The 16188-nt window shown below is 37.9% G+C and overlaps 3 protein-coding genes across 9 annotated transcripts in view; 1 reads left to right on the forward strand and 2 right to left on the reverse strand.

Moving 5' to 3' along the window:
* asb15 (ankyrin repeat and SOCS box containing 15) overlaps window positions 1-16188 on the reverse strand; it is a 388284-nt gene that overhangs the window by 173491 nt on the left and 198605 nt on the right. The gene's annotated exons all lie outside the window — the stretch shown is intronic.
* On the forward strand, window positions 1524-7920 carry LOC134299461 (zinc finger MYM-type protein 1-like). Of its 2 annotated transcripts, XM_062982325.1 has the most exons (3): window positions 1527-1830; window positions 4743-5105; window positions 5287-7920. In XM_062982325.1, exons 2-3 carry the CDS (start codon window positions 4746-4748, stop codon window positions 7534-7536), a joined length of 2610 nt encoding a protein of 869 aa, XP_062838395.1. In that variant the 5' UTR covers window positions 1527-1830; window positions 4743-4745; the 3' UTR covers window positions 7537-7920. The 2 variants fall into 2 exon arrangements, with proteins under 2 accessions (XP_062838394.1, XP_062838395.1); XM_062982324.1 differs by having other exon boundaries at window positions 1524-5105.
* Window positions 8268-13077, reverse strand: LOC100567856 (hyaluronidase). Its single transcript, XM_003221321.4, has 3 exons — window positions 11670-13077; window positions 9722-9811; window positions 8268-8769 (listed from the first exon to the last, which is right to left on the reverse strand). Exons 1-3 carry the CDS (start codon window positions 12588-12590, stop codon window positions 8443-8445), a joined length of 1338 nt encoding a protein of 445 aa, XP_003221369.1. The 5' UTR covers window positions 12591-13077; the 3' UTR covers window positions 8268-8442.

Below are 16188 nucleotides of genomic sequence, written 5' to 3' on the forward strand. Positions count from 1 at the left end.
CCCTGACCGAGACCGACTTCCACCTGGAAACCGATGTCCTCACTGCGGAAGAACATGCAGATCAAGAATAGGTCTCTTCAGCCATCTACGGATCCATCCCCAAGATAGAGAAGACGGAGGGCCATCATCCTCAAACTACGAGGGATCGCCTAAGTAAGTACTCACATTTGAATGTTTTCGAACTGCTAGGTTGGCAGAAGTGGGGCTAATAGCAGGAGCTCACCCCACTCCCCAGATTCAAACTGCCAAACTTTCTGTCCGCAAGTTCAGCAGCTCAGCGCTTTAACACGCTGCACCACCGGAGGCTCCTGAAAACATGTTAAAGGACCCTTCATTAGTCACCTTTGGAAGATATTAATGTAATAATAATAATCATTATATTAATATAATAATAATAATAATAATAATAATAATAATAATAATAATAATAATTTTATATCCCCCTCTCCATCTCCCCGAAGGGGCTTGGAGCAGTTTACATGAGGACGAGCCCGATCAAACAAATTAAAAACATGAATGAACAGTTGCAGATAGTGGCAGATAGTGGCAACTTCCCACACATATGTAAAAGGCTTAGCCACACAGGCCTGATGCAAAACTCATTTTGGGCCATTCCACAGTTATTATAATCTCATAATCAGTGGTGTACACCCGTAATCTTGGATTGTGAATTCTATGCTCTAACATGAAATAGGAGGAAAGATGAAGTTTTAAAGACTGGGAACCTTTTGCTAATTCTCATGCAGGTCTCACGTTAATATTGAAAAGAGTCTGCCCCTTCCTAAACTGCCACAAGATAGCAAGTAAAAGAAAAGGATATTTGAGTGAAAGAGGAGAAAATATGCACCTTCTTTCACCTATTTTTGGCTGTAGCACCATCAATTACTGGCTTAATCACTGTCCACCATAAGCATGTAGTTACTGCAATAGATTACCTTAAAGGGAAAGCTGCCATTAACACAAACAAGTTTGCCCAGCCTTGTTTAGATAACAGGGCCGGTTGTTACTAGGCGGCCGCGGACGCGGCCGCCTCGGGCGCTGGCTGCTAGGGGCGCCATTCGCATGCGCACAGCCAGAGAAGCCATTTTTGCCCTTAGTTTGTTACTAAGGGCAAAATGGCCTAGCTGTGCTGTGCGCACGCGCACAGCACAGCTAGGCCATTCGGGCCTGACTTCCTGGTCGCGGCCGGCGACCGCCCGGGCGATCGCCGGCCGCGACCAGGAAGTCAGGCCCGAATGGGCTATCTGCGCTGTGCGCACGGGCACAGCGCAGATAGCCCATTCGGGCCTGACTTCCTGGTCGCGGCCGGCGATCGCCCGGGCGGTCGCCGGCCGCGACCAGGAAGTCAGGCCCGAATGGCCTAGCTGTGCTGTGCGCGTGCGCACGGCACAGCTAGGCCATTTTGCCCTTAGTAACAAACTAAGGGCAAAAATGGCTTCTCTGGCTGTGCGCATGCGCACAGCACAGATAGGCCATTTTTGCCCTTAGTTTGTTACTAAGGGCAAAATGGCCTAGCTGTGCTGTGCGCATGCGCCCTGCCAGATAGGCCATTTTTGCCCTTAGTTTGTAGACTAAGGGCAAAATGGCCTCTCTGGCTGGGCGCATGCGCACAGCGCATTTCGCCCGTGGAAGCTTCTAGACACTAACAACCTACCTTCTACGCATGCGCAATACCATAGCCCACGCTGTGCATGCGTACTGAAAAAAAAAAACATTTGCACGAGGCGTGTGGTGTGTGGGGACTGACAAGGACAACCAGCCAAACAATCGTTTAACATAAAGAATCAAGGCTCAGGGATACCACAGGTCTCCAGCAGCCTTCTGAGCAAGGTAATCAAGGCTGTCTGAATTAGTGACAACAAGTTGCAACTAAACTTACAAGTCAATCTTACATTATTTCTCAAAATGGATGGGCATTGCTCTTGTGCTTTCATGTTTCCTAGCTTCTTACTACTATAATCAGTTTTATTTTATTTTTTCTTTGTTGTCAGGAGTGACTTGAGAAACTGCAAGTCGCTTCTGGTGTGAGATAATTGGCTCACAATTATGCAAGGACCTTGCCCAGGGGAACAACTGGATGTTTAATTATGTTACCATCCTGTGGGAGGCATCTCTCATGACACAGTTGACTGTGTGTATCATTTGTACAAAAAGTAAACAGTATAAAATATATGGAAGCATAGATTAAAATAAGGAAGTGGATGGGCCAATTTCTAATGTGTGTGCATTCTAATGTGTTAATTCTTCCATCTATGGAATCATTTCTGTAGTAATGTGAGAAATAATTTCAGATATGTGATACAAATACATATTTAAATATTAATTTGTACATGCTTTCTATAAAAGTACATGTTTTCTGTTTAATCCCTTGTTTTGGGAGTTGTAGTTGGTGATTTTATGTTATGTTAAAAAATTAATTGAGTAGGGAGTTGTAGTTGCTGGGATTTATAGTTTTAATAATTACATATATTATATAATAATAAAGTAGCTGTGCCCAACCACGCTTTGCTGTGGCGAAGTATGGTGTTCTGTTCTGGGAAATAAAGAACAGTAGAGTCTCACTTATCTAACATAAACGGGCCAACAGAATGTTGGATAAGCGAATATGTTGGATAATAAGGAGGGATTAAGGAGAAGCCTATTAAACATCAAATTAGTTTATGATTTTACAAATTAAGCACCAAAACATCATGTTAGACAACAAATTTGATAGAAAAAAATTGTTCAATACGCAGTAATGCTATGTAGTAAGTACTGTATTTATGAATTTAGCACCAAAATATCACAATGTTTTGAAAACATTGACTAAAAAAATGTGTTGGATAATCCAGAACGTTGAATAAGTGAGTGTTGGATAAGTGAGACTCTACTGTATTGAGGAATTGGTGGTAGTTAAGGTAAAGGGTAAACTTGTTGTCGAAGGCTTTCATGGCCGGGATCACAGGGTTGTTGTATGTCTTTCGGGCTGTGTGGCCATGTTCCAGAAGTATTTTCTCCTGACGTTTCACCCACATCTATGGCAGGCATCCTCAAAGATTGTGAGGTATCCATACCTCATTAAGTCCAGTCATGTCTGATTCTGGGGGTTGGTGCTCATCTCCATTTCTAAGCCAAAGAGCCAGCGTTGTCCGTAGACTCCTCCAAGGTCATGTGGGATGACTGCATGGAGCGGTGTTACCTTCCCTCCAGAGCAGTACCTATTGATTTACTCGCATTTGCATGTGTTTGAACTTCTGGGTTGGCAGAAGCTGGGGCTAAAAGTGAGGGCTCACTCTGTTCCCCCAATTCAAACCTTTCGGTCCAGAAGTTCAGCAGCTCAGCGCTTTAACACGCTGTGCCATCAGGGGATATTATTTCCTAAAGGTTGTGAATATACAATATTTCTAATTGGTTTTTTTTTTTGGCTTTTAGATGCAAGCATGAATGCTGCAATTAGGGAAAATGATTAGGATGTAAGCCTTGCAGCTTTAAAGCCTGACTGTTTCCTCCCTGAGTGAATTTTTTGTTGGGCGGTGTTAGCTGGCGCTGAATGTTTCCTGTGTGGAATTCCCCTGTTTTCAGAGTTGTGTTCTTTGCGATATGTTATGTGCTTGTACTGTCTGTGGCTGTGAGAAAACAGTGGATTTATCAGACTTTGATGATGGGAATACTTTGTTGGGAGGTGTTAGCTAGCCCTGATTGTTTCCTTTGTGGAATGCTTTCAGACTGTTGGTCTTTATTTATTGTCCTGGTTTTAGAGATTATATTGTTCTGCATTATTCTATCCCAGTAATTATTTCATATTAAAGTAGAATCTCACTTATCCAACATTCGTTTATACAGTGTTCTGGATTATCCAACACAGTCTGCCTTTTCGTAATCAATGTTTTTGTAGTCAGTGTCTTAAATTCATTGTGATATTTTAGTGGTAAATTTGTAAATACAGTACAGTAGAGTATCACTTATCCAAAATAAACGGGCCGGCAGATTGTTGGATAAGCGAATATGTTGGATAATAAGGAGGCATTAAGGAGAAGCCTATTAAACATCAAATTAGGTTATGATTTTACAAATGAAACACCAAAACATCATTTTAGACAACAAATTTGGCAGAAAAAGTAGTTCAATACACAGTAATGCTATGTAGTGATTACTGTATTTATGAATTTAGCACCAAAATATCACAATGTATTGAAAACATTGACTACAAAAATGGCTTGGATTATCCAGAACGTTGGATAAGCGAGGCTTGGATAAGTGAGACTCTACTGTAATTACTACATAGCATTACTACACATGTAACTACTTTTTCTGCCAAATTTGTTGTATAACATGATGTTGTAGTGCTTAATTTGTATAATCATAACCTAATTTGATGTTTAATAGGCTTTTCCTTAATCTCTTCTTATTATCCAACATATTCGCTTATCCAACGTTCTGCCGGCCCATTTATGTTGGATAAGTGAGACTCTACAGTAGAGACTCTACTGTAGAGTCTCTGCTGTACTTAAACAGTTCTCAAGTATAGCATGAAAAGGAATAATGCTCAAATGCTTGGTCCATAACCAGGTCTAGCAAGGCTATTCCATGCTAACCATCATTTTTTGATTATCCAACGCTCTGCTGGCCCGTTTATGTGGGATAAATGAGACTCTACTGTTCTTGGATGGAGCTGCAGGCTGTATTTCTGCTGTGTTGTCATAAGCTAAAAGTTGTTCTGCGTCAGTCCCCTTCCTTATATGACGAGTTGGGTTTCTTAGCAGAAAATGTCAAGCAAGAAGAAGCCATCGGGAGCATTTCATCGTAAAAGGAGGTTGCAGCATAGCCAAGAAGACAAGAGTCAAGCTAAAGCATTAAAAAGGTTTTTCACGACTTCACCATCATGCCAGACAGGAAAGCCAGAGACAACTAAATTGACTGAATCAGATCATGCTGATGACGGAAAGATACCAATCTCTGAGCCTCTACCAGGACCATCAACCAGTCAAGACCTTCTCACTGCAACTTCAGCAATACCATTACCACCTTCCTGTATTGGCATTACTGGGACTGACACTGAAGATGTGGATGAGGATTCATTAAGAGATGCAGCCCTGCCATCTACTAGTCGGCAAGCTATTGAATCGGTAAGTAGATTCAATTTAAAAATATTAGTGCAGATTTTTGGGAAATATAATTGGCCCTGGCCTGTCTTGTTCATTTTTTATTTAAAGATTGCATAACGAGGTATTATACTTATTGATCTTGCATTGCATTACATCTTAGAAAAACTTCTAGAAGTTAACATACACCCCCCTTTTTTTTCAGGAACAAAGAAGAGACCCTTTGTTATTTCTTTCCAATGATTGTGGAGAGTGGCCACTCAAAATAACTGATGAGGCACGGAAAATAATTGTTGAGCGAGGACCACAGCAAGTCAGAGGCATAAAGTTTCCTAAGGACATTCATGGCAGAAAATTTTCCCCATTTCATTATTCAAGGAAGTTGTGTAATGGAGAGCGTGTCAACAGATATTGGCTACAGTATTCTGTATCTAAAAATGCAGTGTTTTGTATTACTTGCAAAATTTTTGGAAACGACACATCCAGTCTTGCAGGTAGCCAAGGGTTTTCTAACTGGCGGAACTTGAGCAGGCTTTTGAGCGGTCACGAGAAATCCCGTCCTCATATGGAAAACCGTTCATCTTGGCGTGAGCTCTCGCAACGTTTGCATTTAAACAAAACTATTGATGCAGAGCATGAAAGACTTATTAATGCTGAAATTAAACATTGGGATCAAATTCTGAAACGCTTGCTATGTGCTACACGGTTTTTGGGGGTTCAAGGATTGCCATTTAGAGGGACAAAAGATGTTCTATTTGAACCTAATAATGGCAACTTTTTAAAATTGATAGAACATATAGCACAGTTTGATGATCCGATGGCTGAACATGTGAGAAGAATCACTTCCAAAGAAACACATGTCCACTATTTGAGTAAAAATGTCCAGAACGAGTTTATTTCTTTCTTGGCAGGCAAGGTCCAGAATAATATTTTGGAACAACTACATGAGGCAACATATTATTCTATTATATTGGACTGCACACCAGATATTAGCAACACCGAACAAATGACGTTGGTGGTTAGATTTGTTACATGTAAAGCAAATGAAGATATCTTGATTAAGGAACATTTTTTAGGCTTTGTTCCTGTTGCCAGTCCTTCAGGTGAAGGTATGACAGAAATATTACTCCATGAGTTGGAAGCACGACGTATTCCATTAAAAAACATGAGAGGCCAGGGATATGATAATGGTTCTGCAATGAAGGGAAAACATGTTGGAGTCCAGAGGAGGATCCTTGATTTAAATCCTAGAGCCTTTTATGTACCATGTGGAAACCACTCCCTGAACTTGGTCATAAATGATGCAGCTATGTCTTGCAAGATTGCAGCAGACTGTTTCGCCACCGTACAAGACCTCTATAACCTTTTTTCAGGTTCCCCAGTAAGATGGGGTACTTTGTTGAAGCATGTTTCAACTCTCACACTCAAACCACTTAGCAGTACTAGGTGGGAAAGTAGAATCGAAGCATTGTTGCCTTTGAGGTTCCATATTGAAGAAGTATATGATGCCGTATATGAAGCTTCTCATGATCAGAAATTTGATGGACTCTGTAGGAGCCGTGCTGGTGCTCTTCTTAAAAGACTGCAAAGCTTCACATTTCTGTGCAGCATAGTGACATGGCATGAGATCCTGCACAAGATAAATATTGTTAGTAAACAGTTGCAAAAAGTGTCAATCGATCTTCAAAATTCTATGGCTCTTATTAAGAGTGTGAAAAGTTTTCTAGAAAGGATGAGATCTGAAGAAGGTCTAAATAGCATCATTACAGATGCAAAGGAACTGGCAGAAAAAATCGATGCTACTGCCGACTTTGAAAACGAACAGGAAGCTCGACCGAGAAAAGTAAGCAGACAATTTTCGTATGAATGTAAAGATGAAGCTGTACATTCTGGCAAAGAGTCTTTTAAAGTGAACTTTTTTTTTGTTGTGCTTGACACAGCAATATCCTCATTAAAGGAGAGATTTCAGCTAATGGACAACCATAGTGGAAGTTTCAAATTTCTGTATGACATTTCAAGCCTTGGGAAATGTTGGAATGAAAAAGAATTGAAGTACGCCTGTCAACGCCTTGAAACTGTTTTGACAGATGGAGAAGACCACGATGTGAATGCTGGTGATCTGTATACAGAGCTACAATTACTTGCAGATATGCTTCCCCCTGGAAGTCTCCCAGCTGATGCCTTGTCTTTTATAAATCATGGTTCGGAGGATGTTTTCCCAAATGTCTACACTGCATTGAGAATTCTGTTAACACTTCCAATATCCGTGGCCAGCGGTGAAAGGAGTTTTTCAAAATTGAAACTTATAAAAAATTACTTAAGATCTACTTTGAGTCAAGAGCGCTTGAGTGGACTATCAACCTTGGCCATTGAAAATAGCTTGTTGGATGACATGGACACAGATTCCCTAGTACATGAGTTTTCCAAATTGAAAGTCAGAAAAATCAGGTTTTAATTTTTACAAGTGTTCAAGTTAATTTGTGTTAAGGAAAACTGGATGTTAAAAAATTAAAATTGTTGCAAAGTTTATTAAAATATTTATTTATTAAATTATTATTATTATTATTTGTGTTAAGGAAAACTGGATGTTAAAAAATTAAAATTGTTGCAAAGTTTATTAAAATATTTATTTATTAAATTATTATTATTATTATTATTATTATTTATTAAGATTGGAGTTAATTCTATGTAATGTTACTATATGAACATAATGTTGTTAATAAACTTCTGGTTGTAAGGAAAACTCTTTTATCCATTCTATTCACCTCTACCTTCTACCTTTTATTTCTCGGTGATTGGGGGTTTTTTTTGGGGGGGGGCACCAAAATCCTGTTTCGCTTACACTTGAAAATTTCCTTGGGCCGGCCCTGTTAGATAATGATGGTTATGGTCATGTGTAGTGAAGGATTTGCACTTGGGATCTTCTGCCCTTTTGTTGAGAGCTGCCTAGAGTACATCTGTTTTATAAACTTGTCTTTTCACACCACTTTCATGTCCTTCAATATTTCAGTCTCGATGGCTAAAGTCAGTGAGAGATTTCAGCACTTGGCTTTTGACAGAGGACCTTTCAACACTATCATATAAAATCCAGATTATCTGCTTTGAACTTGATTATATGGCAGTGTAGACTAATATAATCCAGTTCAAAGCAGGTAATCCAGATTTTATATGGCAGTGTAAATGGGGCCCAAGCTTGGGAAGGGAAAGATTGCACACTACTCTGTATTTGAGAATTCAGTGATCCCTGTACTTGTATCAGCTTTTGATTAAAATCTAGAAATAGTTTCATGTCTCAGGAAACTGTAGCAATGATATACTGCATAATCAACTGAATTTCCATCATATTTATTGTCAATAAATTTCATACCTTCTTTTTGAAGTTAGGCATTTCACAATATTTCCCAGTCCAGCCTTGGTAACACTGACACATAAATTTTTCTTTCATGGCCTTCTTGTCTTTCCTCTTCATCTTTCCTACCACAGAGACTTTGTTTGCTGTTTTGGAAAACCTAATCTTAAAACTCTGAGGATGCAAGTGCAAATAGTCAAATGATTCACTGTTTTTACGAATGCATCTTCCATTTTTCTTACATAGGACTTTGCTACAAAGCTTGGCTGCAGAGGTCACATTCATGATGTAATGCCCCAAGGGACCATCTATGTATTTTTTCACAGTAAGGCAGTTTTCCTGGGGAAAAAAAGCAATGGCACAAATTAGTTGCTTCACAGATTTGAAAATTAGCCCCATTGTGTTTAGTGAGGATCACATTGCATATTGCACAGCACTATATTTCCTCACTGAATATTTTTAGAACATGTATTGAGAGTTGTTATTTTTAAGTAACATGTCACAGGCCAACCCTCCTAAAGAAAACCCAAGAGGAATCTTTTTTTAAAAAAATCAAAACCAGAAGTGCCTGAACATACTGCATGTTATGACTAATAAGTCCTATATCCTGCAAAAAGCAGAGTTTTTTGTGCCCCAGAAAAAAATGCTTCTTCTTACAAAACATTTATTGTGAAGAGAACCGGAGCTACAGTAAGTGTCTTCTGTATGGAGAAATGGCATCAATATTCTCCAAAAGGAATATTATTATTATTATTATTATTATTATTATTATTATTATTATTATTATCCCGCTTTCTCTCCACAAGGAGAATCAAAGCAGCTCTACAAATATGCAAACATTTAAACAGTATTAAACATAGCAATGATATTTAAAAATCAGTTAAAATCCATAAAAGACATCATCAAAGCTAAAGACCACAATGCCTTCGGACTTGATCTTAAAAACCTTATTTAAAAGCCTGCCTGAATAAAAGGGTTTTAGCCTGCCACTGAAAAGACAGCAGGGAGAGGGCCATTCTGGCTTCCCTAAGGAGAGTTCCAGAGTCAAGGGGCAGCCACCAAGAAGGAAGGTCCGCTCTTTCGTTCCCACCAACCAAGCTTGAAATGGAGATGGGACCGAGAAAAGGGCCTCTCCTGAACATCTCAAGTCCTACCTTGGTGTCACTCACTGGTGCCTCTCACTAGAATTCAACAATGGAAACTATCTTGTACATCCAGTGGAGAAGGGATGGCTCCCATACATTATTGTGAAATATAACTGGCAGGCATGTTTTAAGGCAAACTCACTTACATAAGAATTGGCATACTGGATGCTTCCCCAAAGGACAACTCCTGCTGCCCCCAAGGCTGCACTCTCACCAATAGTATGCACCAAGTCAATCTGAAAAGTAAGACACGAAAAGGCATAATGTCATAGTGTGTCATACAGTGAATCAAGAACCAAAGTAGAGGCACCATTGCCCATGTTGTTCACAGTCATCTCTATCACTTGTCACTTCAGTTACTGCAAACTGAGTTCAAAGTATAAATATAGTTTGTACTTAGTTAGCTAAGCAGGGAGGAAAGGAAAGGGTAGGCTCAGACAAGATCAACTTGTTGCAAGCTCTCCTACCTGGTCTGTAATTCCCCATTAATAGTTTTTCCCAACCTGGCAAGACATATAATAATAATAGAGTCTCACTTATCCAACACTCACTTATCCAACGTTCTGGATTATCCAATGCATTTTTGTAGTCAATGTTTTCAATAAATTAGGATGTTTTGGTGCTAAATTCGTAAATACAGTAATTACAACACAGCATTACTGCGTATTGAACTACTTTTTCTGTCAAATTTGTTGTATAACATGATGTTTTTTGTATAACATGATGTTTTGGTGATTAATTTGTAAAATCATAACCTAATGTAACCTAATTTAATGTTTAATAGGCTTTTCCTTAATCTCTTATTATCCAACATATTCACTTATCCAACGTTCTACTGGCCCGTTTATGTTGGATAAGTGAGACTCTACTGTATTAATAATAATAATAATAATAATAATAATAATAGGAAACAATAGACATTGACAAAATTACGATCTGCCAACTGCAAAAGGCCACCCTACTGGGATCTGCGGGCATCATCCAAAATACATCACACAGTCCTAAACACTTGGGAAGTGTTCGACTTGTGATTTTGTGATACGAAATGCAGCATATCTATCTTGTTTGCTGTGTCACACTATGTCGTTGTGTCAATAATAATAATAATAATAATAAAGTAGAGTCTCACTTATCCAGCACTCGCTTATCCAACTTTCTGGATTAACCAACACATTTTTGTAGTCAATGTTTTCAATATATCGTGATATTTTGGTGCTAAATTCATAAATACAGTAATTACAACACAACATTACTGCGTATTGAACTACTTTTTCTATCAAATTTGTTGTATAACATGATGTTTTGGTGATTAATTTGTAAAATCATAACCTAATTTAATGTTTAATAGGCTTTTCCTTAATCTCTCCTTATTATCCAATATATTCACTTATCCAACATTCTGCCGGCCTGTTTACGTTGGATAAGTGAGACTCTACTGTAATAACTTTATTCTTATATGCCACCCCATCTCTCCGGAGGGACTCGGGGCAGCTTACATGGGAACCAAGGCCAAAATACAGCATAAAATACAACAGCAAAATACATTTAAAACATATAAAAACAGAGCATATAAAATACAATAAAAGCATACTCAACTGACCAATAGCCAACATAGTCTTGTTTTCATCTGTGAATATTTGGAGGGTATGCTTTTGAAGCACACTCTCAGAACTCAACAACCCCTGCTGCACACCCAATTTGCCAGAGCTGTCAATAAGATGAATGTGTTCACACACAACAGGTGATAATGTCTCTTTCCTTACCACTTCTGATTTATAGCTAACATCTGGGGCCATGCTTTGTGAGCATACTTCTGAAATCCATCACAAATGCCTGAGTGCATTTAAATGACAGCATGTGGAATTGTTATAATTCCATATTTTAAGTATGCATTAATATATGCTCACACATGCACTAAGAAAAAAAAACCTGAAATACATAATAAACTTCTTCCTATTAGAAGCCACTCTGAGATTTCCCATGTGAATTCTAGTAAAGTATTGTTGTATCAATTATTCATACAGTCAAGTATATGTACAAACAAATCAAGGGCAAATTATTTGGAAAGACAATGTAATTCCAATATATCCTTACCTCCGTCAAAGCCTGGAATGTATAGGCATAAAATGGCCTAGAATACACGAAAACAGGCAAAGCATAGTCTTTTCTAGCAATGGAAGCAATGCGTATTGCCTCTTTAACTCGGTAGTGTACAAATTTCAAAGAATTTGGGCTTGACTTCAGCCTCTTGTCCAGGTATATCGAAGGATAAAGGGCGGTGCTTTCTTTCCAAAGCCAGAGCAGAAGATCATTACGTGAAGATGCGATATCTGGGCATTTGCCTGTATATGTATTGCTATCGGTCTTGTAATCATAATTATAGCAGTCTGGGTAAAGATAGTAACCCCATAATCCACTTGGTCTCATATTTTCAGCAAGAGAAAGGGTGCTGTTCATAAAATTCTTACCAGCATTTTCAAATTCTTCCTTAGCAGCTTTGTGAACTGCATTCTTGGGCCAATGCGGGTGCCTCTTTCTAACAAGTTCAAGAGATTTATTTTTGTAAATTGTTTTATTTCCCCAATTCCTGTCCCATTGAGGTCTCCAGTTTTCCCAGTCAATGACTCCAAGCCCTTGGAATTTCTTCATGGTTATGAAATGATCAATGTCCGACTTGGCCTTGTTTAGGTGTTTGATGATGCTCTGGTTCTGCGGTATACCTCCATTGATAGAATCTCCATTGTCATTAAAATAGGGATAGTATCCCAACCGAGTGTGATAAAATATTGTCACAGTAGGCCCACTCAAAGTTTCATTTGGATTTGATAGCACATTGAAAACGTTTAGATCTAAATCCACGTCGTAGCGTAGTCGGCATTGTTCAGTAGGTGCATTCCACACCACTACAAAAGCCTTGTTGGGAAACAATGGAGCTCTTGTTGGCATAGCTGTATTCCCATTAGCCACCATCAATAACAGCCATACTGGTAGGCATTTGATCCATGGATGGCACATAATATGCTCCCTTTTAGCAATGCTGATAGAGTATTGTCCTTAAAAAAAGAAGAAGGTGAAATAACATTAACAGCAAAACCAATAACAACAACTGGAAAGATGAATTAATAAAAAATTGCTGTCCTAGAAATGATTAAAAAGGTGGCTCTAGACTAAGGCTTCAGTCTTGCAGTACTTACGTGGAAATAACCTGTCTTAAACACCAAGATCTCTATCATAAAGCCTAATTGTAGCACTGCCATCATATGGAATCCTGAGATTTGTAGTATGAAGTTGCATTTATACCAGAGATCATTACTGTCTCGCTAATTTATAAATCCCAGTCTTCCACATGATACAATTATAGCACTGCAAATACTGTAGATCAAAGTTTTATAAATGATGTTGTAGACTCCTGTGTGGACATGAATGGGATGACACTATGAAATATGACTACCTTTGTCCACATACAGCCTACTATTGCAAATTAAGTAACCTGTCTCCCAAATCCTTCGATCACATTTCACTTATTAACTTCAAGAACTAAATGGCAGTAGATTCATGCTGTTGAAATTTTCAACCTATCCTAATTCTGATGCAGTATTGTTATCAACAATTGTAATGGGGTAGGAACCCTGCTTTAGTTCAAAACCTCTGATATTGACTGGTGTTTTTTTTTCTAAAATCAGAGTCAGATTTGTACCTATCTTATTTTAGTGGGTTGACCATTTCAGCCTCTATAAAGATATGATTTACATGTGAGACTGCTACATCACACTACACACTGAAACAAGAATTCTTATCTCTTATAGTAAACATAAACATCATCTAATATGCTAGATTGTTCATTAAGCATAATAATGATGGGAGAGATAATTAAGCAGGGTCATAGGCAAGAATCACATAGATGAAGTAATATTACAGTCAAACATGTTATGAAGGAAAAGTAACTTCCATGTAAGTCAGGAAATTCATAGCTAGTTGAAATTTTATTTTATGTAAAAATGAAAGGAACACAAAATAAGTATTTTTGCGGATGATATTTTATAATTAATTTCAGGCTCAAGCATATTAGCCATTTGTAGATGATAGTAAACAGTCACAAAATTTGTGACATGTTAAAATTTTGTGACATGTTAAATGACTATTTCTTATTCAGTTTGGGGATCATTCAGCGGACAACACCGCAGGTTGGCATGATATTACTCCATTGACAGGACAATCAGCTCGCTTCTCCCCAAATGATTGATATATCTCCTTGTTGGATTCACTGTTGATTTCTTCATACCAAAACCTTGTTTAAAGACTGAGGGCTTCTAATGTAACTGTGTATGCCTTCCCACTACATAAAAGTTAAACTGCAGCTGCCTTAACAATTTCTAACCAAGCATGCATGAATACTAGCAAAATAATAGGGAAAGCAAATAAACCTGCCACAGTAACTGTCCCTAGCATGTTAAAATGCATAGATTGGCCAACAAAGGGAAATCAGGAATGGCAGAAGTTGGTGGAAGAACAAAAATCATCCCTGGATGTATTCTGGAAGATGTTTTCAAGTGTATTCAAAAGTTTGCAATGTTCTTATTTAACTATGCAAGGCCTACTGAATCTGCTTGTTTCATTTCACCTACTCATTTTGTTAATATTGAATATTTTTTGTGGAAAAATTGAACTAATATACATTTTATGATGTAGGAATGAATCCCTAACGTTTTAGGTTTTTTTCCTGCTTTTGATATCAAATTGCCTGTTACTGAAGTAATGCCCATGAAGCTGCATCATTAGCTCAATTATACCTATAGCTCAGAAATTATTAATCAAAAACTCAAGATAAGTAAATGAAATATCAGCTTCTTACCATGGTGGCTTAATTGTAACAGAATCATTCAAGAAAGCATTTTTTTCTTATTCAGCACAGTTCTAACTTGGTTTTTGTAATCAACTGTGAAATATGAAACCGTCAGGATATGAAACCACAATTGATTATAATACGCTGAACAAAATATACTTTGACAGCAGCATGTTGGCTCTAAACAATTTCTTTGGTCCATCATTTTGTGGGATCTTTGTGGCATAACCACAGTGGCAACATAACACTATATTTGACTTGCTGTGTGGAGTTCAAAAATCTCATTTCAGAAGGTCAACCCAGTAGACAGAAAACAGCAGGCCTGAGAGCCTAATCATATCCTCAATGTATACCAGCTGGAAGAGAACAGAATATTACTGAGTAGGTATGTAGGGGGAAAATGAGAATATTCTTATCATCATACCAAGAAACCTTAAAAACAAATTATAGTAGCCACAACCAAAAAGGCAAAAAGGTTGTAGATTTCTATCTGTGGATTTTGAGGAAAACTCCATGAATCTTAAACAAAACCCAATATTTTTCATGCCAAAAAAAAAAAAAATTGTGTATTGCTCCAAAAGAACAATAGTCTCTTGTTACTTTCACAGATGCATTTCCAGCCCCTTAACTGAAGTTTTCAGTTCTATTGCACCATTTTAATCCCAAACACTGTAATGAGCATAAGCAGCGCACTAATGATTTTGTTTGGCACCTCATTATTAACTTGGTACAAATCCCCTTGCATTTTTAGTCAATGCTACATTGTCATGCCTGGTTAAATTGCCAAAGGATGTGCGCTTCTGTCCAACTCACACAAGTGTCCCCAAGAGAATATCATGCAGAAATGTTTCTGCTCCACATTTTAAACACAAAAACAGTTCTTTAAAAATGAAAGAGTTAAAGTTCTTTCCTTATTAATAACAATGGGGGTCTTTTCAAGAGACTTTTAATTCACAAAATTAATTATGACCCATATGTTAATGTGGTCTATTAATCTGCTTATATTCTTTCCCCCAATGGATAAAAAACTGACTTCTCTTTTGTAAGGGTAACAATTGAAAATAGTCTTTTACATTATAACAGGTACAATACTTTTTGTTACATTTTTAAATGGGTTGAATCCATTTGCATTCATCTACTTAGCACAGATAAAACAGCTTTATGCCATTTGACTGCCTTTATTCCATTTTATGCAATCAAAGTATTTTAAGGACACAGCTCTGCCCTAAACTACACTGTGAAGTACTCAGGAAAAGAAACTGCAAATCCCAGGATTCCATAAAAGAGAGCCATTGCGACTAAATGGTCAATTGTGAAGTGTGGGTATACCCTTGGTCGTACGTAGATCTAATCAACTGACCTGAGCAGACTGGTTGAAGCCTCCTGATTTAAATGGCTCTATTCTGGTGAGACTTAGAGATGAAAAACTGTAATACTTGACCAACTAAGAGACCATCCACACTAGCGAATTATAGCAGATCAGCACCCTTTTAACTGTCATGACTCCATCCTTTGAAATCCTGGGATTTGCTATTTGTTGTGGTATTAGAGTGCTCTCACAGAGAAGAGTAAACATCTAACTACAGAGAAGATGTTCTCAGTAGGCCCTCATCTTCATTGACTACTTAACTGCTGTTCCTTTTTTATGGACAATAAGAGGGAGAGCACAAAAAATGTGCTCCACTGAGTCCTCATTCATTGAAATTTACATTTCACTGAAACTTTTTTTATTTCATAAAAAAATGGTAGAAAAACATTTAAAATAAATTA

This window comes from Anolis carolinensis, chromosome 5 (genome assembly GCF_035594765.1).
Source record: "Anolis carolinensis isolate JA03-04 chromosome 5, rAnoCar3.1.pri, whole genome shotgun sequence".
Lineage (NCBI taxonomy): Eukaryota > Metazoa > Chordata > Lepidosauria > Squamata > Dactyloidae > Anolis > Anolis carolinensis.